The following is a 27,172-nucleotide window of genomic DNA, read 5'->3' on the forward strand; positions in this document are numbered from 1 at the left end:
TGCAGCCAGATGATCCTCAGCTAGGGTGACCACAGTTTCCAAACTCGCCGGCTGGTTGCAGCAGTCTCTATGGGCAGCCTCTGTCTGACAGTGGGTGGGAAGTCTGAGACTAATTGTAGTTGGTTAGACAGGAAGTCTTCTCAAGGTTGTACAGTTTGGTGGTGAGGATGTCTGGGATTGTGGTGTTGAACGCTGAGCTGTAGTCCATAAAGAGCATCTTCATGTAGCTAATGTTGTTCTACAGAATGATCAGCGTTCTGTGAAGGGTGATGGCATCCTCCATGGACAAGCTAAGTAAATGGTAAATGGTAAATGGTCTGTATTTGTATAGCGCTTTACTTGGTCCTAAGGACCCCAAAGCACTTTACACTATACACAATCATCCACCCATTCACACACACATTCACACACTAGTGATAGCAAGCTACAGTGTAGCCACAGCCACCCTGGGGCGCACTGACAGAGGCGAAGTAAAGGTTTCCAGGTTCTGCAGTTCAAATATGGACGAGTCTCTCAGATCAAGACAGACCTTTAGCTGAAGGAAAGCATCATGTGGCCATGTTTTATTTACATATGTGCTTGGAGGAGTTTGTTTCCCTTTGGGGGATGTAGGCAGGGATGAAGAGCAGAGAGAGGTGGGCAGATTGTCCGAGGCGGTGTTGTTTTGTAGGCACGCTTGATGTTACTTTACACATGTTCCAGTGTCATGTCCCCCCTGGTAGGACACTTAACACTTGAATTTGGGGAGTACGGATTTCAAACATGCCACTGTTATTGTCCCCAGCAAATATATGTTCAACCCCCGGGTTCTCCTTCTGCTGTCTTACACAGTACATACAGTGTACATCCACGTTAAAATGTATAAATGTGAGAATAAAAATGTGGAAATATAAAAATTAACATAAAACTATCTAAGAGTAAAAATATGTGCATCTAATAGAAGAAAGTATGTGAGAGTAAAAAAAAAAGGAATTCTGGCACCCATAAAATTATATATTTTTTCTTGTTCAGCAAGATCATCAATGGTATGTCTAAATTAGGTTGCTATGACCGTATGTGTTTGTTTTTGTGCGGACAACACACTGTGGTATGTTAATTAAACTGTCCAGGAGCCCTGCTGCGATCAGTGCGTGAATGTACAGCTCCGAAGTGACTGGTTGCAGCTGTCACCTCTTAAATGAGCGCTGGAGCGCTGCCGGCGAGGGAGGTTCTCGAGCTTCTCCCAATACCTGAGCAGTACGCTTGTGACAACCGCTGGCTGTGGTTCCCTGTAGCAGTTAAGGAGGTGGAATGGGTGGGGGTGAGCTGCCATTTCTTTTGATCACTCATTTTTCTTTTGTTTTGTGTAGGTCAAGGAGGTCAGACTCAGCCTTTGGTTTTGGCTTTTGTTTTCTGTAAGGTTAGGTGTGTGGGAATACGAGTTTAGTTTAGTTTATTATTTTGGCCTTGGCTCACCCTAAGTTGTTGACTCTCGCGTTTTGTTGTTTCCTTTTCATTATGTTGTAAATAAATGGCATTGCAATGAACAGATATTTGTTTCTTGTGGCTGCTTGGGTATTCGGTGGGGTGGGGGTGGGGGGTGCTTCATTCATGTTATGACCTCGCCCCTAGGTGGGTCGTAACAAGGCACTAATATAGAAGTTAATAAGGAGTTTGGATATATTTCAGACAATTCACACTGATAATAAACAGTGTGAATTGTCATACACAATTTATCTTTTGTTTACAGTAATTTGTGTTTACAATGGTTAAGTAAGGAGATTTCAATGGTAAATTGTCATCATGTAAAGTATCATATACCATTTTTTTTCTACTCCAATACCAAGCAAAGGTTTGGCTGGTATTGCAAAAAGAAAGGGTTAACTTTCCTCATTTCATTTGCCATGTATCTCATGAGTATAGCGGCTTTCTAGAAATCATGCAGAAGTGCTTGAGGCAAAGCAACTAATCAAGTTACATTGCACTTAATGCTACAATTCATACATAGCAGCCTCTTGAAAAATAAGGAAGAATTGAGCAGGTTACATATGCTTTCTGAATTTATCTACAGTACCATGTCAATTAACCCTTTAAAACCGGTCGGAGCGGGCACGCTCTGTTTTGCGTAACTATTTTTAAATCCCGGTAGCACTGCAATCACATAAGCTAGCGCAATAATTTTTTTTGCATATGAAACCGGAGGAGTTGTACTTACATCTTATGCCATCAGCTTGTCCTAGGTCACGGTTTCCTTCCACATATAGCTTTGCAAAAACTGCATAAAAAGCGCTTGCAGCAACAAAAACATAATATTCCAGAAACACGCTTTGCCGATCCGATCAGCTGTTCATAACACTTCCTATGTTGGAATAGATGTCAGAGCAAACTTTCGCATGTCCGCCATTAGCTGCCCGAAACCGGAAGTGACGTCATTTTTGCGGACATGTAGTTTTTTACGATCAGGGCCTCATGAGCCTATACTGGTGTTTTTAAAAGTTATGTTTGACTTTATGACTTTCTGTGTCGTTTCTGGGATGCTTAGGACTCATATTGCACTGCTGGAAATAGTTTATTTTGATGCATGTGCTGCTTTTTTGCAAATTTGCACTATAATATTTATTTTCGTTTTTCCTGCAGAGTATAAAAATTGGTGTATTTCAAAAATAAAACTATGAAGACACTCAAAATAAATTTCCTGTGGTGGGAAACTATTTTGTGCAACTTTTTTGTATTTACAGTTTTGAGAGATAAGCCTCTTAAATTTCTCTAACTAGAAATATATGTTAAAAAAACAAAAACGATTTTCAATTTTTTTGTAGTTTATTGCACTTTTTTGCAATTTATGTAATTGCTATGCACTTAATGCATACATATTATTAAAATTTAGGCTATAATGGTTGTATTGATGTATAGCAACTTGAAATGCTCCCAAAAATGGCTCCACAGCATGTAAAAATATAATATAAGCTCTGGCGGACTTGGTTCTATGGTAGGTCTTAAAGGGTTAAATTTAAATGTAAAAAATTTTAGCGTTTAACATAATCAAGAAACTATAAGAAGTGAATGCAAGCTAAAGGTTATTGAACCATACATATAATTACTATTGTGTGTCTTTATTTTATTAAGTAAGTAAACAAAATCTCATTTTACTACATTCAGTTTTCAGAGTGACTGTGGTGCCTTCTTCCCCATGATACGTTTTTTTGTATTATTCTCTGGCTTCATTAAGATTATATAACATTTGGGTATGAAGATGCAAATTAGCAGTCCAAAACTTGATGCAAGTATAGCAAATATTTCTACAGCAACACTGAACTTTCCAGGAGAGCTGACATATGCTGGGATAAATGTAATCCATACTGCACAGAATATCAACATGCTGAAAGTGATAAACTTGGCCTCATTGAAATTATCGGGTAGTTTTCGAGCTAAAAATGCAAAAATAAAACATAAAATAGCCAGAAGTCCTATATAACCAAGCACAGCCCAAAAGCCTACAGCTGAGCCTAGAGCACATTCCAGAGTGATCTTGTCTTTGATTTCCTTAAAATTCTTAAATGGAAAAGGAGGAGAAGTTGTTAACCAGGTGATACAAATGACAACTTGCATAAGAGTGAATCCTGTAACACAGAGTCTCTGCTGTGTCTGCCCAAACCATTTTTTAACATTACTACCTGGACGCGTAGCTCTGAAGGCCATTAAAACAACTATTGTTTTTCCCAGAAGACAAGAGATACAGAGGACAAAGGTGATGCCAAATGCTACATGTCGGAGCATACAGGACCAATCAGAGGGCTGACCAATGAAGGTCAGAGAACACAGGAAGCACAGAATTAAGGAGAAGAGCAGCAGGAAGCTCAGTTCAGAGTTGTTTGCCCTGACAATAGGAGTTTTCCTATACTTGAAGAAAATGTGTATCACACCAATTGTCATGCATGCTCCGAATAAAGATGCTGCAGTCAGCAGTGCTCCCATAATTTCTTCATATGACAGAAACACTGCTTCCTTCTTTATACAAGTATCTCTTCTTTCATTTGACCAAAACTCAGGTAGACATTTCACACAGGTGACAGAATCTGGAAATTAATATTGAAGCAGATGTTACACTAACTCAGTACAATTGTCATATGCCTGCATTTGCATCTACAACATCCGTGCATCATACTGATGCTGTACAAGTAGAAGATGAAAAACAACACCTTCATTGAGTGAATAACTAGTATCCTGAGTTGTGATCAAGTGAGGATTGACAGATGTGACATCGAGAGAGTCCATCAGCATTTGTGATTGTGGCATACTTTACATTTAAAAGGAATGTGCATACAATTCGAAATATTTTCCAAAGTGCACAGAGACAAAAAGGTACATGCATAATTTGAAAGAGACCACATATATGTCCTGTAACAAGATGAAACGACTCCTTTGGCCTTCCTAAATACTTAATTTTGCTAATCATCACACCTGTAATGTTGCTGATTTCTCCTTCTGCACATCTTATACAGTCATAGCAGCAAACAGGCCTTCCTTTCTGGAGAACTTTACGTGTTCCTGGGGGACATTTCTCACTGCAAACTGACACAGGCACCTGCATGATCAAGAACATTTAACCATATGGACTTTGACAAAAAAGATCTCCCAATGATCTTCTGTATCAAACAGTTTATTCATTTTGAAGCATTAAAACAAACCAATGTGAAACTAATTAGGTATAAATTGAACAAAGGAACAAAGACATAAAAACAAAATTGTATGATAGCTTACCTGCTTTGTTTTTCTTGCCCAAATTAAAGACTTGCTTTGCAGATTTAGCTGCTTTTCTGCAGCTAATGATGTATCATAAAGACCAACTGTTACAAACTCCACAACGCCGTTTTCGTTTGGCTGCCAGTTTATAATATCATACTTTGCTGCTGGATCTCCATTCTCATTAAAGTAAACTTCATCTCCTTCCTTAGTTGTGAAATAGATCTTTCGTATGTGTTGCAGAACCTAAGAAATATGTTATGACTCAGTTCATTGCATGACAATTTTTGCACACCTACTGATTGAAAAATACCCAAGAATCAATTTTGAATTAAAAATCTTCTTAATAATTTAACTTAATGTCAAAACTGTAATTTAAGCTAGTAAAAAGCTCACCATGAATGGATCTAGCTGCAGATTTTTATTACATGTATTATTACAGCTCAAGATATTGTGAAATGCATGGGCCACTGCATACACCGCTTTATAGATGTTGTTAAAGATAGGCATGAGAGACATATCAATGAAGCTATTTTGAACTCCAGTCATATCTTCATGTCCGGTACACTCTCTCTGAATGTCTGCTGATGATTTCAACTCCTTAAACTTACAACTAAATAATGTCTCCCAGAACTCAGTAAACAGTTTATTATTAGATGAATTCAGTGGCTTCTCAGTCAGTATGAAATTTCTTAGGCCAGTGACATGTGCTTTGGGAATAGAAAGGCCTATGGCACCATCCAGTATGTGATGTATGTCCAGTGCTGCAGTTTGTGAATCAAATATCCAAGACTCACTGCCTACCCACTGGTACCCAGACAAGTTATGGTATGAAAACTCATGTAGAAGCACATTCAAATCCGCACGGGCAAGGAATGCAACAATCACCTTGGAGGTTGAAGCCTTTATAATGTCAAGTATTCTTTGTATTTTCACATATGGATCTGTCCTAAAAAAAGATACAGAATACTCCAGACAGATGCCCAGCTGCTGTGCAGTTTCTGTAAATGTGGCCATGCCATTATTTCCATAATCATTATTAGTTCTAATAGCTCCAACCCAAGTCCATCCAAAATGCTTGACCAAATGGGCCAGGGCTCTGCTCTGGTAGTAGTCACTGGGTATTGTTCTGAGGAAGGATGGGTACTTGGTTTTGTCACTAAGACAAGCACATGTGGCAAAGTGGCTGATCTAGAATGAAAAATGAAAAATGTATATATGTAAAAGACAAAGAATGAGAAAAGCTGTAGCTGTTAGAAATAAAACATTCAAACATACTGTAAAAATATGAAAATAACAGTTCTTCTCACTACTGTTACATAAAATGTGACAGGTAAAGCAACAGATCTAATAGAGTAAAATATGGTTTAATAAGTATTCAAAAATAGAAAAAAAAAGATTATAATACCAACCACTGGTACAAAAAAAGGTCCAATGACAGTAGCTACTGCTATGGTTGTAGAAGAAGATGTTGCTCCTATTATGGCCTGTACATATGCAGGTCTAGTGCATGTTGTCTTGGAGGGTGCAAACACAATTTCACTACCATTAGCCAAAGCCAATGTAACTCCAATGCTTCTGGCAACAGATCCGCAATCATCATAGATTTTATAGCCCAGAGAGATTCCTGGCAGTATGTTTGTACTCTTATTAATCTCCTCAATGGCAAAAAGCATAGCCTGGGCAAACTGCAAATCTCTGAAATTTAAACTTAATTGAGACAAACAATTTTTAAAAATTTGCATTGCATCATGTTCCTTAAAACAGACACAAATAATCATGAATAAATCTTGAAAATATTCCTTAAATGCAAATTGATTTGTATTGTGTCATTTACCTGGTACATTGTAGTGGCAGAGGTTGGTTCATGTAGGAATCCTTTCTCTCTTTCCAGCTTGTGTGAAAAGAGAACATCCCCCCCAGTATAATATCCCCATTCTTAGATAGCAGTGGGTTCTCAGGATCTCCTCTCTGTCTACACACTGGCTCCTCAGCATGAGAGACAGATGCCACCATTAACAGTTGCAAAAATGCCCATCCCTGCTCTGGCCATCTCTGTGTTGATGTCATTTCTTGAACTAAACCACTTAGCGGCATTAAAAGTACCTTGATGAAAATGAAAGAGTTATACTGGTATTTATACCTTTCAGTGCAACATAAGAAATAATACTATAGTGACAGTTTATTCTCCATAGACCTACATGGTTAGTGAAAAGTAGAGACATGCCCAAATTTGCAATTTAATGTAGTTTCATGTATGTAAAATAATGGTATACACACATATGCCCATTTAAATTTAAAGTAACAATTCAAATAGAACTCCTTACAAATACATATCCACTAAAAATAATTTTTCCAATGTGAAATGTGCAATGATCTCTTCTTATATGGCAATAAAGGTCATATATTTACTTTCTTGGTAAGTCAATATGTTATTAAACAAGTGGATGCATTGGAAACATTATTTACTTTATTTCATAAAGTAGTTTTGGGCTACTCTTAGAGATTTACACAACAAGTCACAGTCACCTACTCATGTCTATATTCGCATTGAAGAAGTAATATTTGAAACTATCATCAATCTAATATAATCATTTAAGTAGTCAGACTGCACATTACTGAAAGTCAGTCAAATACACTGGGCAAACTAATTCTAGGAGGAGTATTCCAAGTCTAAATTCATTCTTTCACTTTTACATACATAGCTTCTTCTTTCACATACGTGCACTACTGGTCAAACGTTTTAGAAATCAAAGAAATCAAATATTCCTCAGAATGTTCTTCCCATATCTGTTGGAGAAGTTCCCATAAATGTGGGGCACTTGTAGGTTGGTTTGTTTTCACTCTTCTGTCCAGTTCATCCCAACCCAGCTCGATTGGGTTTAAGTCTGGAGACTGTGCTGGCCACTCAATGTTTTCAAGCTTACCATCTTTTTCTTTTTTCCTGAGGTAGTTCTGGCATAGATTGGACTTATGTTTTGGGTTATTATCTTGCTATAGGATGAACGCCTGAGCAGCTTCTACAGCAACACTCAGAGGGTGTTGCATGGTGCTGCAGAATGCTGTGGTCGGCGTTCACTGTAAAATCGAATTAGTTCACAGAACTCAAAAAAAAAAAACCCGATGCAAACTCATTGCCTCAAAAAAATTGAGTAAAGTTTTACTTAAGATGATTAAGCTAGGGCAACTTACCCATTTTGAGTATACTGTACAGCCTCATTAGTTCCCAGAACTAAAAAAAACTATGCAAACTTGTTGCCTCAAAAAAATTGAGTAATATTTACTTAAGATGACTAAGTTAAGGCAACTTATTCACTTTGAGTACAGATTAAAAACCTATTTAGTTTCCAGGACTAAAAATAAATAAATATGCAAACTCGTTACCTCAAAAAAAAACTAAGTAAAGCTTACTTAAGATGATTGTTAGGACAACTTATTCATTGCAAGTATACAGTATTAAGAATAACTTGATATTTCTGACTTTACAATACTAATTGTTTACCTACTGACAAACATTTCAAGTTCAACTAAATGAAAAAACAATTTGTAGTAACCTGAATATGATTAAAAATAATTAACAACACTTTTTGTAATGATGTTAAAAATCAGCCCAACTTTTATTTTTAAACGCAACAAAGTATAACAGCCAACATACTGGACACTGTTCTCTTGAACAACAAACAATTATATTGCCATCACTGTTATAATCTTACAATGAAACAAAGTCTCAGATTTAATTATTCTGAAACTAAGTTTAGGCCTACCTCAAGTTTGTTTTGTACTTACATTACTTATATAATCAAAATAAAATATATTTGTTGTTCTGTCACAAGTGCAGTCTCTAATTAAAGCAACACATTTGTTTTTCATTCCAACACAGGAGCTGGAATGTTGTAATATTTTAAGGATGGCTTGTTTCCAGTCCAGGCATTACTGCCTGAATGACTATCATGGATCGAGGTGATCCAAATGTAAGTGCAGAAGAAAGTCTTTAACTTCCCTTAAGCACAGTGGCAGTGGATGTTGGTTGGAGATGCAATGAGCTTGAACCTGCAGGCGACCATCTTCACTGACCACACCATCTGTGACGGAGGACTCATCTCTCCTGGTGTCCTGCAAGAAAACAATCATATTTTTTGGAACACAAACTTAATTGCTTTCTTAAAACATTTTTTTCTGACTCCAGTTTAGACAATCTCAGGCTCCCTCCACCAGAGAGGTGACATTCAATGTCCCACTTGTCACTCTGGATAGCCTTGACCACCACCCAACATACAATAATGTCATGAAAGCATATTTTTAAAAAGGGCTAAGCAAACATGGCCAATAATTTTCATTCTAATGATCTGCAAAATGACTTGGGCACAAAACAAATTTTGCTGTTAGAAAACTTGCAGACTTCACTATATACAGTGTAGACCCTTATTAAATTCAGTTCTTTGCATTCTTTTGGCGGTGAAGAAAGACTCAAGCTCAAAGTGGCCTAACTCAAATAATGATCTTTAATTTTACATTTTCCGGAAAATGGAGACCGAGCTCATAGAGACACCAGCTCAAGTCTGACTGTGGTAGCAGCCAGCATGGTTATATTTCTGCAGCACGTCACACACACACACTCAGTTTACTCAGTTCCTCTTTCTTTGTGTCAAATTTCCGGTACAGCTTTGCACTAACTTCCCCTTTCTAAGTTCTGTTACCAGGGCAACTTGCCACCCTTAACCTAGTTCTTGTCTCGTCTGGGTCTAGTTTATACACATAAAGCAATATAGTCAGCAAATAAGCACTAAGAATATATATTAAATACATGACAGTTCACCCCTTTTTTGTGTTTCCCCAAGAAACACAACATAATTCCCTTATTTATCCCATTAAGTTTACTTTCATGTGACAATAATAGCTAAAATATAACAAACATCAAGCTCTTAGACAGCACCTCACGTTCGCGCCGGGCTGTGAACTGTCCTCCCTTAAGTATTACCCCTTTTTTAAGTACAATCCCAGTTTAAACCCACTTCTGACTTCCCTCACTGCTCACGGTAGAATCCAAACAGATATAATTAACTTTTTCTGGTAAAATGTCCTACATTACTTTTGTCACTCTTTGGAAACAGCCTCTATAAAGTTAACGTGTTTCCTCTTTAAAAATTTACTCCTGGTTTTCCACCCCCTTTAGGGGTAGCATGTATCCGGCCTTAACACTATTTTTGGGCAATTTACCCAACATAGAAATCCTGCAAACTATTACTAAAGTCCCTCTCATTACTCTTCATTACTTTTATGCTCACATTTATCCTTAACAAGCTTTTAATTTCCTAAACAACAAATTTTCTGAAACTGTGCGATTCTCTGTGCTTCTTTTGGGTGCCCCTTTCTGGTGGTTCCGTTCGGTCTGGTGCTTCCTGGATTCTTGCCAACCCCTTCGTGATTTTCGTTGTGGTCCTGAAATCTCCTGTAAAGGATAAACAAAAAAACACCTCTCCCTGCTACGCCTCCATAATCTAATATGTTCATGAATTGTTTTCTTAATTATTCAAACTTGGTTCAACCTATCATGTTCTAGGGTCTCTCATTTATACATATATAATCTTCAATTTTATTCATTTGGGTAAACGACACATTTGACAACCTTTGACACCCTTTTAATAAGCTCTCTTCTTCTCTTATCTGATCATCTCAAGCACATCTTATACAAAACTGTTATTTTTACAGGCACCAATGCAGTTACAGGCTCAACCACATTTTGCCCTATATGGTTGTCTCACTCTCAACATGTTTCCTATCAACTTATTCATGGCATGGTTATCTTTAACACCTTCTGCATCACCAGTTGCTAAGCAAAGACAAAGCAAAATGTGTTCCACCTCTACCCTAGAAATAAATCTATGTAATATCTGTGTGTGTAAGCGTGTTGGCGTTGACCTTATTACACTCAAGTCTCCTTTCAACATGTATCATCTGGACAGTCCCACCAAATGAAGCTTCTGACCCTTGAACGACTGAATGCTCAACTCTTTATGAGCACACTTCGCAATATGTATAAGAAAATGATTAAAACCGCTTATTCTAATAAAAGATCAAAGAGAAAACAAACATTTTCAATCCTAACATCTTCCCTCCTTTCACCAAAGCATGTTTTATTCAAGCTGCTGTCACACAGTTTCCCCTTAAGTTTGGTATTCAGCTTCTTATGAACACCGGCATTTTATCTTCTAAACAGGATTCAGTTCATTTTAATCCTTTGGCTTAAACATGAAAATAACAATTTCTGCCCAAGTTTTACTGTATCTGAATTATCAAACGTCCAGAAAGTCATAAAATGATCATAAAGCCCCTTATTTCAAATTAAACCCAAAATCCCCCCTTTTTTGACACACTTTATGTGTCAAATAAGCTAAAGACCAGCTACTGAAACTGAAAATGCTTCACCACATCTTAGGAAATTAAAATAAAAAGGTTAGTCATATTATCTCTCAGAACACCTCCACCATTCTCCTCTCGTATATACTTCCTCCGGGCCTGCAAACCTGTGTTAAGGAATAAAATCAATTTAATCATCATGTCAAATCTTTTGAACTCCTGGCTCCACCCAGAGTGTCACGGTCTGTGGAGACAGGCCGTGTGGTGGTGTGTGTGTGATGGACCCAGGTGCGTACACAAGTGAGTAGACGGGAGTGAACTTAACAGAAAGCGAGCCTTTATTATGGCCGAAGACAAAGTGTATAAACACAGCAGGGATAGCGTGACTAAACTAGACTATAACTAAACTGGGAAAACTAGTACTGTGACAAACTAAGAAGACTCAGAGACTATGGTGATAACTGCAAAGACTGACCGTGAAAACATGGAGGTGGGAACACAGACGACGCGACACAGACTGCATGAAACACAGAGACTAAATACACATGAGGGATGATCAGGGGAAGTGGCCACACATGGGAGCACAGCTGACACACATGAACCTAAAGACAGGACAGGAGAAGTGAAACTCAATGCACTGACATTGAATACAGACTTTCAAAGTAAAACAGGAAACATGGAGATTAGACATGACATGAACTAAACATAACCACGCAGACATGACTCATGACAGGTAGACGCACGAACCAGGGAGACTGAGTACAGGGGAAGATGAAAGAAACGACAACATGAACTTGGCAACATAAGACACACAGACATAAACACATGAAGGGCAAGGGAGACTAACCACAAGGGTAATATAATTACAAATGAGCTAGAATAACTTAATGAACCTAAACAAACAATAAACATCGAAATAGACTAAAACTCAAAACACTGGGTCGCACGACCCAGGACCATGACACAGAGCCTGCACCCTTGGAACTTCCTAGAACCAAAACCTGTGTGTTAACATCAACTTCACCTTTGAAACTCAATTTTCCCACTTATAATGCAATCAAACAAAACTTAAGACAGAACAGTTATCAGTCATGTACTTCATACAAAATTTCCATATTTTCTTAATTTCATGTTGATCCTCTGAGTGTCATGGTACCATTATCAGTTCTGTCTGTGAACCCATCTCCTGCTATAGACATTACATCAGTTTTCTTTAGGTCATCTAATAGCATTTCAAACTCGTCTGATGCCAGAACTTCAACTCTACAAATATTTGAACTGTCTGACAGGGGTACTTTTTTAATAGCAGATGTCACACTTACTTTAATTTTTTCGTCACTTTTCACCGCATCCACCACGGCCAGCGTGCAGTATTTCACTGTTTCAGAATCTGTAAAAGGCCTTTTCTTCTTCGCCAAGAAGCAAACACAAAGGGAAGCTGCTGCAGCTCTCTCTTGGGCTGTACAGGACCCTCACCATGGTAGTACAACTCTGGTTGTAAGATTATTAAACTCGCAATTAAACTGTACTTTTGCAGCCCTCTCCTGAGAATGCTCTGGAAAGTTTGTGTAGAAAGTCTGGTGTTTGTCATTGTGGTGCCTTCGTACCTACCGCAACACACTCACTTGAAATTAAACAGATAGGTTTGGCATTTGGATTTGGCGGTAAAATGAAATAGTATTTGTCAGTCCAGGCAAGGTTAAACCGATGGTTTTCATTGTCAATTTTACGATTTTGGACTGAGAAAGACATGCTGTTGTCGCATCATATATTACAATGATTGTTTAATATGTTTACATCACGGTGCATTGTGGGTTAAATATTGCTAGGCTACTAGGAGTGTTGCATTCACAGTCTACACTACGCTGTAGGAATTTTTTTTTTTTTTTAAATTAATTGATTCATTTTTTGCATTTTCTCTGTGTTTCTGCCAGAACCACAGGCAGGGCCACTCGCAGGTTGCTTCTGGGCCGCATGTGGCCCGCGGGCCGCCATTTGAATAGGCTTGTATTAGATGGTCTCTATATTGGCTAGAATTAAGATTATTTTTATTTTTCTAGTTCATGAGGACCATTTTCTTGGCAATGCATAGGGCAGTGAAAACCATGTGGGCTGTATTCATTTCTGTAGTGACATCATCCAATTTGCCCAACAAGCACACTAAAGGGGAGGTTGGGATTTTACATTTAAGACACTTTGATAAGTCTTCACATATTGACAGAACCAAAGATCGTGGATGTAATTGTCCGGTGTATTGCCTTGACAGTGTGGGCAGTTGTATAACTAGTCTGTCAAACGGAATAAAGTCTGTTCCTTCTCAAATATATGTTCCAAGTATTTAATTCTTTTACAACTCCAATCTGGAAAATTAATCATATTATTGTTTTCTAATATTTCAGGGTTGTTCCAGATAGGTGTACTATTGCATGGGATTAAGCCTTTAAAACCAATCGGATGAAACCGGAGGAGTTGTACTTACATCTTATGCCATCAGCTTGTCCTAGATCACAGTTTCCTTCCACATATAGCTTTGCAAAAATTGCATAAAAAGCAACAAAAACATAATATTCCAGACACACACTTTGCCGATCCAATCAGCTGTTGATAACATTTCCTATGTTGGAATAGACATCAGCGGGAAATATTGCATGTCCGCCATTACCTGTCCGAAACCGGAAGTGACGTCATTTTCACAAAAAATTTCGTTTTTTACCTTCAGGGCCTCATGAGCCTATACTGGTGTTTTTAAAAGTCATGTTTGACTTTATGCTTTTCTGTATAGTTTCTGGGATGCTTAGAACTTAAATTGCACTGCCAGACATAGTTTATTTTGACGCATATGCTGGTTTTTTTGCAAATTTGCATGATAATATTTAATCCCAGTCTTGTGATGGTTTGTTCAGAATCATTGAAAATAAGTAATTTATTCTTGGCAAGACACCTTTTTTTTAGCTGCGACCCTTCCCATGAGTGATATGGGTAGAGATTTCCATCTAGCCAGATCGCCTTCTACTTTCTTTAAAAGTCGGATTTGGTTTAATTTAGTTAAATCTGCAAGTTAAGGAGAGATATTAATACCTAAATATTTTATATTTCCATATTGCAATGGGGTAGAAGACAAATTATAGAGGGAGCAATTAATTGGAAGAACTGTAGATTTTGCCCGGTTAATTGAGTAGTCTGAAACTCTTGAAAAAGAGTTTATTAGTGTAATTACCTCAGAAAGGTTGGTTTGTGAGTTCGGGGGGGAAGCAACACATCACCCGCATAAAGACTAATTTTATGTTCTACATTCTTGCATTTTATGCCCTTAATTACTGTAGCCTGTCTAATTGCTGCTGCTATTGGTTCAATAAAAATTGCAAACAGTGACAGGGAGCGTGGGCATCCCTGCCTGGTACCCCTCAGGAGACAGAAGCTGGAGGATGTTTGGTCATTTTTTCTGACACAGGCTGTTGGGGAATTATATAATATTTTTAGCCAGTTTTGGAAAGAGTTTCCAAAACCAAATCTGTGTAAAGTTGCAAATAAAACTTTCCAGTTAACTCTGTCAAATGCTTTTTTCTGCATCTAGAGATGTGGATTCAGTGTTTTTACTGCAAGAGAGAGTCTATTAAAGTCTATTAGATCTAGTCTATTAAATTAAATAATCTATGTGTGTTTTTTTGATGAGTGCCTACCTTTTATGAAGCCGGTTTGGTCAGGAGGGTTATCTTCTCTAATCTCTTTGAGAGGGCTTTGCAGATTATTTTGAGGTCTACATTATTAAGGGATATTAGACGATAACTTGAGCAAAATACAGGGTCTTTGTCTGGTTTTAGGAGGAGACTAATATTAGCAGGATTCATATTTGGTGGTAGTCTGCCATTTTCCTTGATTTCCTGCAACATTCTGTGAAATACTAGTGCCAGAATTGTCCAGAATTATTTGTAGAATTTTGCTGGAAAGTCATCTGGACCTGGAGCCTTATTATTGGGCATACTTATCAGGGCTTCCTGGAGTTCACCTGGTGTCAGCGGCAAATCCAGTGCCATTGCTTGACTGTCTAGTAATTTTGGAAGAGTTACGTTGTCAAGAAACTGATCAATTTCATTTTTAGATGGGTTTATTTGTGGTGAATATAAAATTTCATAGAAAACCCTAAAAAGGTTGTTTATTCTTTCAAGGTCATATATTGTGTTTCCAGATAAGTCTTTAACAGCATATATAGTTGTTTTTTCTTTATTTACTTTTAACTGGTTGGCTAGAAATCGACCGGATTTGTCACTGTGTTCAAAATTCTGGAAGCGAAGTCTTTGTACTAGGAATTGAGTTTTTCTATTAATGATTTCATTTAATTCGAGTTTTGTTTTGCGTATTTTGTTCAGTATTTCCTGATCTTGGTCGGACACGTTGGCTTCTTTTAAGGATTTGATGGTTTTCCCTAGTTCCTGAATATTTTTGTTTTCTTCTTTCTTTTTATGTGATGAGAAAGAAATTATTTTACTTCTCATCACAGCTTTCCCTGCTTCCCAGAGGACAGATGTTGATGGTCCAGGAGTGTCATAGCAGTCTAAATATAAGGTCCACTGTTTTTAAAAATATTTAATATATTTAATATTTCTTCATCTTTGAGCAATGATGTATTAAATCTCCAGTTTTTATTTGGTGGAATGTTCTTCTTATGTATTAGTGTTGAAGATACAGGAGCATAATCGCTGACAGCTGTAAGGTGTATCTCAGTGTCTGAAATCTCACTCAACATTGAGTTGCTGACTAGGAAATAATCCAGACAAGAGTAGGAGTGATGGACATGTGAGAAGAAAGAGTATTCCTTACTGTTGGGGTGAAGGGAGCGCCATGCATCGCAAAGACCAAAGTCGCTCATATACTGTTTGATTATATTTGTGGACTGCCAGTTGCGCCGAGTTCCTGCTGTGTTGAGCCTATCCATTTCTTCATTTTGTCCCAGGTTGAGGTCACCCCCAAGAACAAGTGCACATCTCGGTGTACCAATCAATACTTTTGTTAAGTATTGATAGTTTAATAATTAGGGAAAAAAAGAAAAAAAGAAAGAAAAAAACCCCGGAAACATTCCAGTTAACGCAATGATCGAGGGTGACGTTGTTATATCTGTATGACATCGTACTGATATTTCTAGGTTAAACACATGTTAATGCAGAAGAGTGTGAGTGGATAAGAAAAGATTGAAGCAGATTCTTATCTGGAGTGCAGTCAATACAACCACAGAGGGATGCCGGGGTTGCGGTAGAGTCCGTCCACGTAGAGTCGGTCCACAGCAATGACAGCACGGGAGCCTTTCTGGATGAAGCTACATCGGACTGGGAACAGAACCTTACATCGTTCCAGGATCTCTTTGGGGAAATGATTGTTCACGCTGAAGTCCGTTCCTTTCAGCTCCCTGCTGTGACTCTTCACCTGTTCCTTCTGTTTGAAGTGGCCGAATTTGGCCACAATTGGATGTGGTCCCCCGGTCGCTGACCTCATGACCCCGATGCGATGCACTCTTTCAAACGCGATGTTCTTTATGGTGTCCTCCAGCATTTCAGGTGTGTTTTAATGAAGCTTTTCGCCATTATTTACGCATCCTCTCCAGCAGATTCTGGAATACCAGAAAACACAAGGTTATCTCTCGTGCTAACAGTCTCTTTTATTTTTTTATTTTCTATGTTTAGCTGAGTCACATTTTCAGTAAGAGATTTGACCAACTCCCATAGCGTGGCATTTTCAGCAGCAAGTGTTTCCACCTGCTCCTGGCTGAACTCCAGGGATTCTCCCAGAAATTTAAATTCCCAGTGTAAAATCTCCACCAGGGACAGCCTCGCATTAAAACTGGACAGTCGATTGACTCCAGGATGTCTGCAATGTCATTGCTGGCAGGCAATGTTGTGCCAGGCGACATCTTTTCGATGACGGCGTCTCAATTTTGGCTGAGGAAGATGCAATCTGGGCCTTCTTCATCACTATGTCCTGGAAGCACCGATCAATGAAATCTTCGAGAGCATCTAAACTCTCCCCATTGGCCTCCAGGGTGTTGGAGATGATAATACAGATGTGGTTAGCTATATGACAATTGATTAGTATATTGATTAGTATATTTAGTATACTTGAAGCCTAAAGAAACATTTGTTAAATTCTACGCTACCATTCACTTTTTTTGAGTCACTTACCTTTTCCCGTCACTTTCGTCACTTACCTCTTGTTCCTCTTTGCTACCAAAAAAACAAACAAACATGTGTATCTAATAGAAGAAAGTATGTGAGAATGAAAAAGAATTCTGGTACAGGTAAAATTATATTTTTTCTTGTTCAGCAACAGCAGCAATGATATGTCTAAATGAGGCACTAACATAGAAAAATAGAATATAAATTGAAGTAACACTAAATGTTTAGAAGTTTAGATATATTTCAGACATTAACACCAATACATTTTATTTTTATTTTGTTTACAGTAATTTGAGTTTACAATGGTTTAGTAAGGAGATGTCAATGGTAAGTTGTCATAATGTAAACTACCATATACCACTTTTTTCTGATCCAATACCAAATAAAAGTTTGGCTGGTATTGCTTTTTCCAGTTAATAAAAAAAAGTCAAGAGAGGGTTAATTTTCCTCATTTCATTTGCCATGTATCTCATGAGTGTAGCTGCTCTCTAGGAATCATGCAGAAACAATATAAGTGAACAAAGCAAAACATACTAATCAAGTTGCATTGCACTTAATAGTAGAATTCAACTATGGCTCTAAATGGCAGCCAAAGAACGAAGAATTGAGCAGGTTATATATGTTTTCTGAATTTATCTGCAGAACCAAGTCAAGTAAATATAAATAAAAAAACTTAATCAAGAAACCATACCAAGTGACTCAAGGCTACAGGTTATTGAGCCATACATATAATTATTACTGTGTCTTTTTTTTTTTGGTAAGTAAGTAAGTAAAATCCCATTTTCCTACATACAGTTTACAAACTGACTATGGTGCCTTCTTCCCCATGATATGTTTTTTTGTATTCTTTTCTGGTTTCAGTAAGATGATATAACATTTGGGTATGAAGATGCAAATTAGCAGTCCAAAACTTGATGCAAGTAAAGCAAATATTTCTACAGCAACACTGAACTTCCCAGGGGAGCTAACATATGCTGGGATAAATGTAATCCATACTGCACAGAATATCAACATGCTGAAAGTGATAAACTTGGCCTCATTGAAATTATCGGGTAGTTTTCGAGCTAAAAATGCAAAAATAAAACATAAAATAGCCAGAAGTCCTATATAACCAAGCACAGCCCAAAAGCCTACAGCTGAGCCTAGAGCACATTCCAGAGTGATCTTGTCTTTGATCTCCTTAAAATTCTTAAATGGAAAAGGAGGAGAAGTTGTTAACCAGGTGATACAAATGACAACTTGTATAAGAGTGAATGCTGTAACACAGAGTCTCTGCTGTGTCTGCCCAAACCATTTCTGAACACTACTACCTGGACGTGTATGTCATGATCCTGGGTCCTTTTTACCCAGCGTTTGGTGTTTTCTGTTCTTCCTCTGTTTAGTGTTTACTCTGTTCTGCCGTGTGTTCTTGTATTTAGTCCGCGTTTCTGAGTTTGTGTCCTTTCATGCGTAGTTCCTGTTTTATTGTGAAGGTCTGCGTCTTATGTGAGTGTTTTCAGTTTGCCTCCCTAGTCTCGTCACGTTAATCACTCCCAGCTGTGTTCCCCACCTGTGTGTAATCTCCCTGTGTTCTCTGAGTGTATTTAAGTTGTGTCTTCTGTCATAGTAGTTGCTGGTTCGTCTGTGTGGTTTCCCCTCGGTCTCCCTGCATCTCTCCATGTGTATTTCCCCGGACCTCCCTGCATCTTTGTTTCTGGTTTATTTTGTTAGTTTTACCCAGTTTAGGTTTCAGTTTCATGTTCCCAGTGCCTTTGTTGTTTGTTTTTCCCTTCGTTAATAAATACTCACCTGCACCAGAGCTGCCACGTCCTGGTCCTAAATATTCCACACGGCTTGCCCCGGCAAACCGTGACAGTGTAGCTCTGAAGGCCATTAAAACAACCATTGTTTTTCCCAGAAGACAAGAGATACAGAGGACAAAGGTGATGCCAAATGCCACATGGCGGAACATGCAGGACCAATCAGAGGGCTGACCAATGAAGGTCAGAGAACACAGAAAACACAGAATTAGAGAGAAGAGCAGCAGGAAGCTCAGTTCAGAGTTGTTTGCCCTGACAATAGGAGTTTTCCTGTATTTGAAGAAAATAAGTATCACACCGATTGTCATGTGGGCCCCAAATACAGATGCTGCAGTGAGCAGTGCTCCCATAATTTCTTCATATGACAGAAACACTGCTTCCTTCTTGATACAGGAATCTCTTCTTTCATTTGACCAAAACTCAGGTAGACATCTCACACAGGTGACAGAATCTGGAAATGAATATTGAAGCAGATGTTACAAGTAGTTACACTCAGTACAATTCCATATGCCTGTGTTTGCATCTAAAACATCCATGCAATATCCTACTGATGCTTTACAACATGTTTATTGAGTGAATAACACTTGCATTCTGTTTTGTGATCAAGTGAGGATTGACAGATGTGACATCTAGAGTGTCCATCAATATTTGTGATTGTGGCATACTTTCCTTTACATTTTAGAGTAATTTGCATACAATTCTAAATATTTTCCAGAGTGCACAGAATCAGAAAGGAGTGAGTGAAGTTGCCCTCCCGCCCACCCACCTTCTTCAAATCCAACAAAAGTGGTGTCAAATGTATGAGGTATGTGTGTGCTGGTTTGTGCAAAGATTGAAATGAAATATAACCACACCTGTAATGTTGCTGATCTCTCCTTCTGCACAATAATAGCAGCAAACAGGCCTTCCTTTCTGGAGAACCTTACGTGTTCCTGGGGGACATTTTTCATTGCAAACTGACACACGCACCTGTATGATCATTTAATTGTATAAGGAATTTGACAAAAAACAATTGTCTATGATCTTCTGTCAAACAATTTACTCATTTTGAAGCATCAAAACCAAAATACTGTGAAAAAAACTTAAGTGTATATTTCTAAAATGAAAAAAGAAATGAAAAATTAAAACATAAAAAAGGAATTTTACCTGCTTTGAGTTTCTTGCCCAAATTAAAGACTGGTTTTGCAGATTTAGCTGTTTTTCTTGAACTAATGATGGATTATAAAGACCAACTGTAACAAACTCTACAATACCATTTTCTCTTGGCTGCCAGTTTATAATTTCATACTTTGCTGCTGGATCTCCATTCTCATTAAAGTAAACCTCATCTCCTTCCTTTGTTGTGAAGTGACTCTTTTGTATCTGTTGTAAAATCTAAGGAATATGACATAGCTTAATTCATTACATGATAAAGATTTTTGCACACCTCTTGCTTAAATTTTAAGAATCATTTTTTATTAAAAGTCTTTGTAATAATTTAACTTAATGTGAAAACTGTATTTTAAGCTACTAAAAAGCTCACCATGAATGGATCTAGCTGCACAGTTTTGTTACATGTTTTATTACAACTGAGGATATTGTGAAGTGCATGGGCCACTGCATACACTCCTTTGTAGACACTGTTAACGATAGGCATGAGAGACATGTCAATGAAGCTATTTTGAACTCCAGTCACATCTTCTTGTCCAGTACACTCTCTTTGAGTGTCTGCTGATGACATTGACTGCCTAAATTTACAGTTAAATAATGCTTCCCAGAACTCAATAAACAGCCCATTATTTGATGAATTCAGTGGCTTCTCATCCAGTATGAACTCTCTCAGGCCAGTGACATGTGCTTTAGGAATGGAAAGACCAATGGAACCATCTAGTATGTGATGTATGTCCATTTCTGCTGTCTGTGAATCAAATATCCAAGACTCACTGCCTATCCACTGATACCCAGACAAGTTATGGTACAAGAACTCATGTAGAAGCACATTCAAATCTGCACGGGAAAGGAATGCAACAATCACCTTGGAGGTTGAAGCCTTTATAATGCCAATTATCTCTTGTATTTTGTCAGATGGATCTGTTCTAAAGAAAGATACAGAATACTCCAGACAGATGCCCAGCTGCTGTGCAGTTTCTGTGAATGTGGCCATGCCATTATTTCCATAATCATTATTGGATCTGATAGCTCCAACCCAAGTCCATCCAAAGTACTTGGCCAAATGTGCCAGGGCTCTGCTCTGGTAGTAGTCACTGGGTATTGTTCTGAGGAAGGATGGGTACTTGGTTTTGTCACTAAGACAAGCACATGTGGCAAAGTGGCTGATCTAGAATTAAAAATGAAAAACATATAGATGTGAAAGTCAGAGAATGCAAAACTCGATTGTAAAAATATGAAAATACTAGTACTAGTACAAATAAACAAAAACAGCTAATCTAAGAGAATAAAACATTTTCAAAAAATATTAAAAGATGAAAATTATATATAAAAATATAAAATTATATATAAAATACCCACCACTGGTACAAAAAAGGTCCAATGACAGCAGCAACTGCAATGGCTGTAGGAGAAGAAGTCGCTCCTATTATGGCCTGCACATATGCAGGTCTGGTACATGATGTCTTGGAGGGTATGGACACAATTTCATTACCATTAGCCAAAGCTAGTGTAACTCCTGCATCTGGCAACAGATCCACAATTATCATATATTTTATAACCCAGAGAGATTCCTGGCAGTAGGTCTGTACTGTTATTAATCTCCTCAATTGCAAAAACCATAGCCTGGGCAAACTGCAAATCTCTGAAATTTAAATTTAATTGAGACAATTATTTGCATTGCATCATGTTCCTTAAAACAGACACAAATAATCATGGGTAAATCTTGAAATACAAAGCAAAAGCATTTCAAATTAAAGCATTTAATGAAAGGAAATTAAGTAACTAAAACAAATGAAAATACCTTTTACTCCTCAGTTGTATTTGTAATGAATCCCAACAGATTCCTTAAACGTAAATGGATTTGTAGTGTGTCATTTACCTGATACATTGTAGTGGCAGAGGTTGGTTCATGTAGGAATCCTTTCTGTCTTTCCGGCTTGTGTGAAAAGAGAACATCCCCCCCAGTATAATATGCCCATTCTTAGATAGCAGTGGGTTCTCAGGATCTCCTCTACGCCTGCACACTGGCTCCTCACAATAAGAGACAGATGCCACCAACAACAGTTGCAGAAATGCCCATCCCTGCTCTGGCCATCTCTGTGTTGATGTCATTTCTTGAGCTAAACCACTTAGTGGAATGAGAGTACTGCAATGAAGATGAAATACTTAAGCTGGTATTTATACCTTCTGGTGCAGCATAAGAAGTTATCGAATAGTGGCAGTATATTCCCAGTAGATGTACAGGTCCGGCAAAAGGCGAATCATGCCCAAATTTGCATTTAAATGTAGGTTATTATATATGTAAAACAAGGATATACACATTACACATGAAGCAAAATATGAAGCAACAGTGCAAAAAACAATGCATTCGAAATAAATATAAACTAAACAATATTTTTCAGATATCATATTTCTATACAGAAGTCTTAGAGCTCTATTCCACAAGTTACAATAATCTATTCCACATTCACATCTGTGATTCATTGATGTGTTAAGATCTGTCATCACTCTGATATTAAATTAAAGTTGACATGAAATGCTAATGGAAATTTACAGCATGGACCCCTACTTTAAAAGCTGTCATAGATTTACCACTGTCTTGGAAGTGTGGTTTAACCCTTTAAAGCCGGTCGGAGCGGGCACGCTCCATTTTGCGTAACTATTTTTAAATCCCGGTAGCACTGCAACCACGTAAGCTAGCACAATAATTTTTTTTGCATATGAAACTGGAGGAGTTTAATTACATCTTATGCCATCAGCTTGTCCTAGATCACAGTTTCCTTCCACATATAGCTTTGCAAAAACTGTATAAAATGCACTTGCAACAAAAACATAATATTCCAGAAACACGCTTTGCCGATCCGATCAGCTGTTCATAACACTTCCTACGTCCATCAGCGTGAACTATCGCATGTCCGCCATGACCTGCCCGAAACCGGAAGTGACGTCATTTTGCAGAAATGTAGTTTTTTACCATCTGGGCCTTATGAGCCTATATGGTTGTTTTTAAAAGTTATGTTTGACTTTATGACTTTCTGTGTCGTTTCTGGGATGCTTAGGATTCATGCTGCACTGCTGGAAATAGTTTATTTTGATGCATATGCTGTTATTTTGCAAATTTGCATTATAATATTTTCATTTTTCCTGCAGTATATGAAAATTGGTGTATTTCAAAAATAAAACTATGAAGACACTTAAAATAAATTTCCTGTGGTGGGAAACTAGTTTGTGCAACTTTTTTGTATTTACAGTTTTGAGGGATAAGCCTCTTAAATTTCTCTAACTAGAAATATATGTTAAAAAAGCAAAAACGATTTTCAATTTTTTTGTAGTTTATTGCACTTTTTTGCAATTTATGTAATTACTATGCACTTAATACATACATATTACTAAAATTTAGGCTATAATGGTTGTATTGATGTATATCAACTTCAAATGCTCCCAAAAATTGCACTACAGCATGTAAAAATATAATATAAGCTCTGGCGGACTTGGTTCTATATGGTAGGTCTTAAAGGGTTAAGATCCATTCCAATTTACTTGGAAGACAGACTCCATTCAGCATCAGCAGCAATGCACCAAATGCTAGACGAAAAGCTAACACACCACAAATGCAACTGTACATGATCAGCATTTAGAAGTATTTTAGACATTTGACACCAACAGATATCTTTGTTTTTACTGTAATTTTTTTCACTAAAAACTTATCTTGTAAAGTACAATATATTATATTTTGTTTTGATCCTATTCCAAGGAAGAGCTTGTTATTGCTTATAACAATATATTAAGAGAATTTTTTTTAAAAAACTTTATTTCCTTGATAAAATGGACCAGCGCTCTGTTCTGGTAGTAGTCTTGGCTTTTTGGTACTTATGTTTTTTTCACGGAGACAAGCGCATGTTGCAAAGTGGCTGATCTAACAGAGTAAAACATTTTTTTAAATAAAAACAAATTATATCTATATATCCTCTCGCGAGAGGCCTGGGAGGTTGTAGGTCCTGCGCAGTATTTTTCCTGTTCCTAGGACTGTGCTCGTCTGGACAGAGATCTCAGATATTGTTCCTGGTATCTGCTGGAGCCACTCGTCCAAACTGCGGGTCACTGCACCGAGTGTTACCATGGTGACCACTGTTACCTTTCCAATTTCCGAACTGTTGTTGGTGGCATCTGTCTCTCATGCTGAGGAGCCGGTGTGTAGGCAGAGAGGAGATCCTAAAAACCCACTGCTATCTAACAAAGAGGATATTGTATTGGGGATATTGTATTGGGTATGATTGTCAAGAGGGCCTGTGCCTGCAGAACCAGATATGGAGAAGGTTGAGTTAGTTTCACACAAGTTTTATTTAAGATCATGAACAACAAAAAAAAGTGCATGGTGTGGTGAAGTGAAGGGGTAAAGGCTCCAAAGGTAAACAATTGGGGGAGACTCGTGGCATGGTGGTCTAGCGCTGGTAAATTGTGGACAGAGGAGGTGGGAATTAGCAGGGACACAAAATGTATCCAGGAGGAAATGAAGGTTAGTGGGATATGCATGGTTTATTTGGCAGGCAGAGTTTTGAAGCTTGCAGAGGGAGGTGAAGGTCCCAGAGTCTAGCTGAGTGTGGTGTGTGATGAGATATGCTACCACATCTTTTTTTGCTGCCAGAGATTAACAATAACTTATAATTAGTGCTGTCAATAGATTAAAAAAATAGATGCATTAAATGCGTTAAAAAAATGTATTGCCTTGACCGTGATGGCAGATTAACTTGCGTTAACACGTTAATTTTGACAACACTACTTGTAATTAAATGTAGAGTGGTCTAAACACATGGTGAGTGAAAAGGGGGTGAGATAAGGAGAAACGCTTAGTGTATCATAAGATGCCAAGTCTATTATAGCATAAGGGTGTATTCAGAGTCCCCTGATCCAGTCCTAACTATAAGCTGTGTCAAAAAAGAAAGCCTTAAGCCTTATCTGAAAAGTAGAGAGGGTGTCTGTCCCCAGATCCAAGCTAGAAGCTTTTTCCACAGAAGAGTTTTCAAGGAGAGAGGGTTTTACATGATGCTAGAGATGAACAAGCATCCGGTTCCATTAGCTTCTGCAATCCAGGGGTCAGAGAAACTTTTTAACAAAAAACATTTTCACATATAAAACATGTACTACTTGAAAGACAAAAAAGATTCATAAACAACAGAACAACAAAATTAAAAACAGTGCCTTAAAGCTCCTCCCATACTACTTTTAATTGGAGATAAATTATCTGAATTTCAGGAGTGGAACCACTCCCCCAAACACGCCCCTTCTGTTTCTTATCTATATATGACCCTCAGTTCTACAAGCTGCTCGTTCTCTTTTTCGTGCGAACAAGGTTCGTTTTTGTCGGTTCTCGTTTTCGTGTGAATACCATTTAAGAAGGTCTTTAACACAGCTTAACTTAAAAGAGTAACATAATTTTATCTGATTCCCTTCAGGCGATCCAAGAAACCCAAACACTCTGAATGTCACGGCAGCGGTTCAGAGAGACCGAATGCCCTCTGCCATCCTGGGAAACTTTTTAGCAATTTTTTGTTAGCTTGATCTATTCAGTCATCTTCTCTCCAGTAAATTCAGTTATGAAGTAAGTCCGGCCACTGGCCACCTCCACGAAATTCAGGAAGATCACTCACCAGCAAAGCTCGCAGCTCCACTCACGTTACTCTGAAACTGGCCCACAGGCCGGGTGACTTAGCCGAAAGCCGGCAGACATCAGCACCGGACAGCACCATGCCATTCCCACGCTTCTGTAAGGTCTTCCGAATATGCTGCCGTTAAGGATTCAGACTGGGTTGTAGCCCGGTTTTAACTGCTTTTGTTCACCAGTATTCTAACTTTCGTAGGTTTTTAACCTCGCACTAAATATCAGTCCAAAGTCTTCTTCTGTGCAGAAGCAAAATTGCAGCTCCAAAGGCAAAAGCTACTGCGTACCTTGTAGCTCCACCCACCCATCAGCACCAGGTAGCAAGGGCAAGCTCAGTACTATGCACCTGCACCCCACCACCATTTAATGCACAGCTGGAAAATAGTCGCTAGTTCCATGCTCTGCTGCTCCTCCATGCCGTTTATCTCTGCTAAGCATAGGATGTCAGCTTTGATGTTTTCCATCCCTCTTTACGCAAAGTGCAGAAGCAAACTTTGGCATTGTGATGCCAGGTTCTTTCTCTATCTGTCATTTGCAAAATGCAGCAAACTTCCTGCCACCGAGTTGCCAGTTTCTCTGCATTTTTTTTTGCAAAAAGCAGCTGTGAACCCTTCTGGCACTGGGATGCCAGGATCTTTCTCTAGCCCTCATTCACAAACACAGCATCAAGCTTTTCTACCACCGATTTGGCAGTTTCTCTGCATTTATCATTGAAAAATGACAGGCAGTTCATCTTGTAATCGGAAGGTTGCCGGTTTGAGCCCCGGCTCTGACAGTCTCGGTCGTTGTGTCCTTGGGCAAGACACTTCACCTGTTGCCTATTGGTGGTGGTCAGAGGGCCCGGTGGCGCCAGTGTCCGGCAGCCTCGCCTCTGTCAGTGCGCCCCAGGGCAGCTGTGGCTACAATGTAGCTTGTCATCACCAGTGTGTGAATGGGTGGATGACTGAATGTAGTGTAAAGCGCTTTGGGGTCCATAGTGACTAAGTAAAGCGCTATACAAATACAGGCCATTTACCATTTTACTAAAAGCGCTGTCAAACCTAAAATGAGGATGTGGGCCCAGCTAGTGAAATATCCTAGGAACCACAAGTAGCCTTCGGTTTAAGACTGAAATTCTCAGTTGGGGTGATACAGCAGTATGAGTTCTCTAAGATAAGATGGGGCATGATTATTCAAGCCCTTGTAAACGAGGAGAAGGGTTTTAAATTTTATTGTAGAATAGAATAGAGAATAGCCCTTTATTGTCATTGTACATTTACAGTGAAATTATGTGTATTCCATGCCAAATATGCAAGAATAAAATATAAATTGCAAGACAGCAG

At 38.3% G+C, this 27,172-nt stretch overlaps 1 protein-coding gene and 1 pseudogene across 1 annotated transcript; both read right to left on the reverse strand.

Moving 5' to 3' along the window:
• Positions 1–3,141: 3,141 nt before the first annotated feature.
• LOC146373641 (extracellular calcium-sensing receptor-like) lies at positions 3,142–6,738 on the reverse strand. Its single transcript, XM_084949734.1, has 6 exons — positions 6,560–6,738; positions 6,135–6,432; positions 5,119–5,913; positions 4,741–4,968; positions 4,441–4,564; positions 3,142–4,055 (listed from the first exon to the last, which is right to left on the reverse strand). The coding sequence occupies exons 1-6, from the start codon at positions 6,736–6,738 to the stop codon at positions 3,142–3,144; spliced, it is 2,538 nt and encodes an 845-aa protein (XP_084805860.1).
• An 11,312-nt stretch (positions 6,739–18,050) lies between these two features.
• LOC146373642 (extracellular calcium-sensing receptor-like) lies at positions 18,051–21,811 on the reverse strand (annotated as a pseudogene).
• Between the last annotated feature and the right edge of the window lie 5,361 nt (positions 21,812–27,172).

Source organism: Perissodus microlepis, chromosome 14 (genome assembly GCF_051167445.1).
Source record: "Perissodus microlepis isolate ML-2025 ecotype Zambia chromosome 14, ASM5116744v1, whole genome shotgun sequence".
NCBI classification, from domain to species: Eukaryota; Metazoa; Chordata; class Actinopteri; order Cichliformes; family Cichlidae; genus Perissodus; species Perissodus microlepis.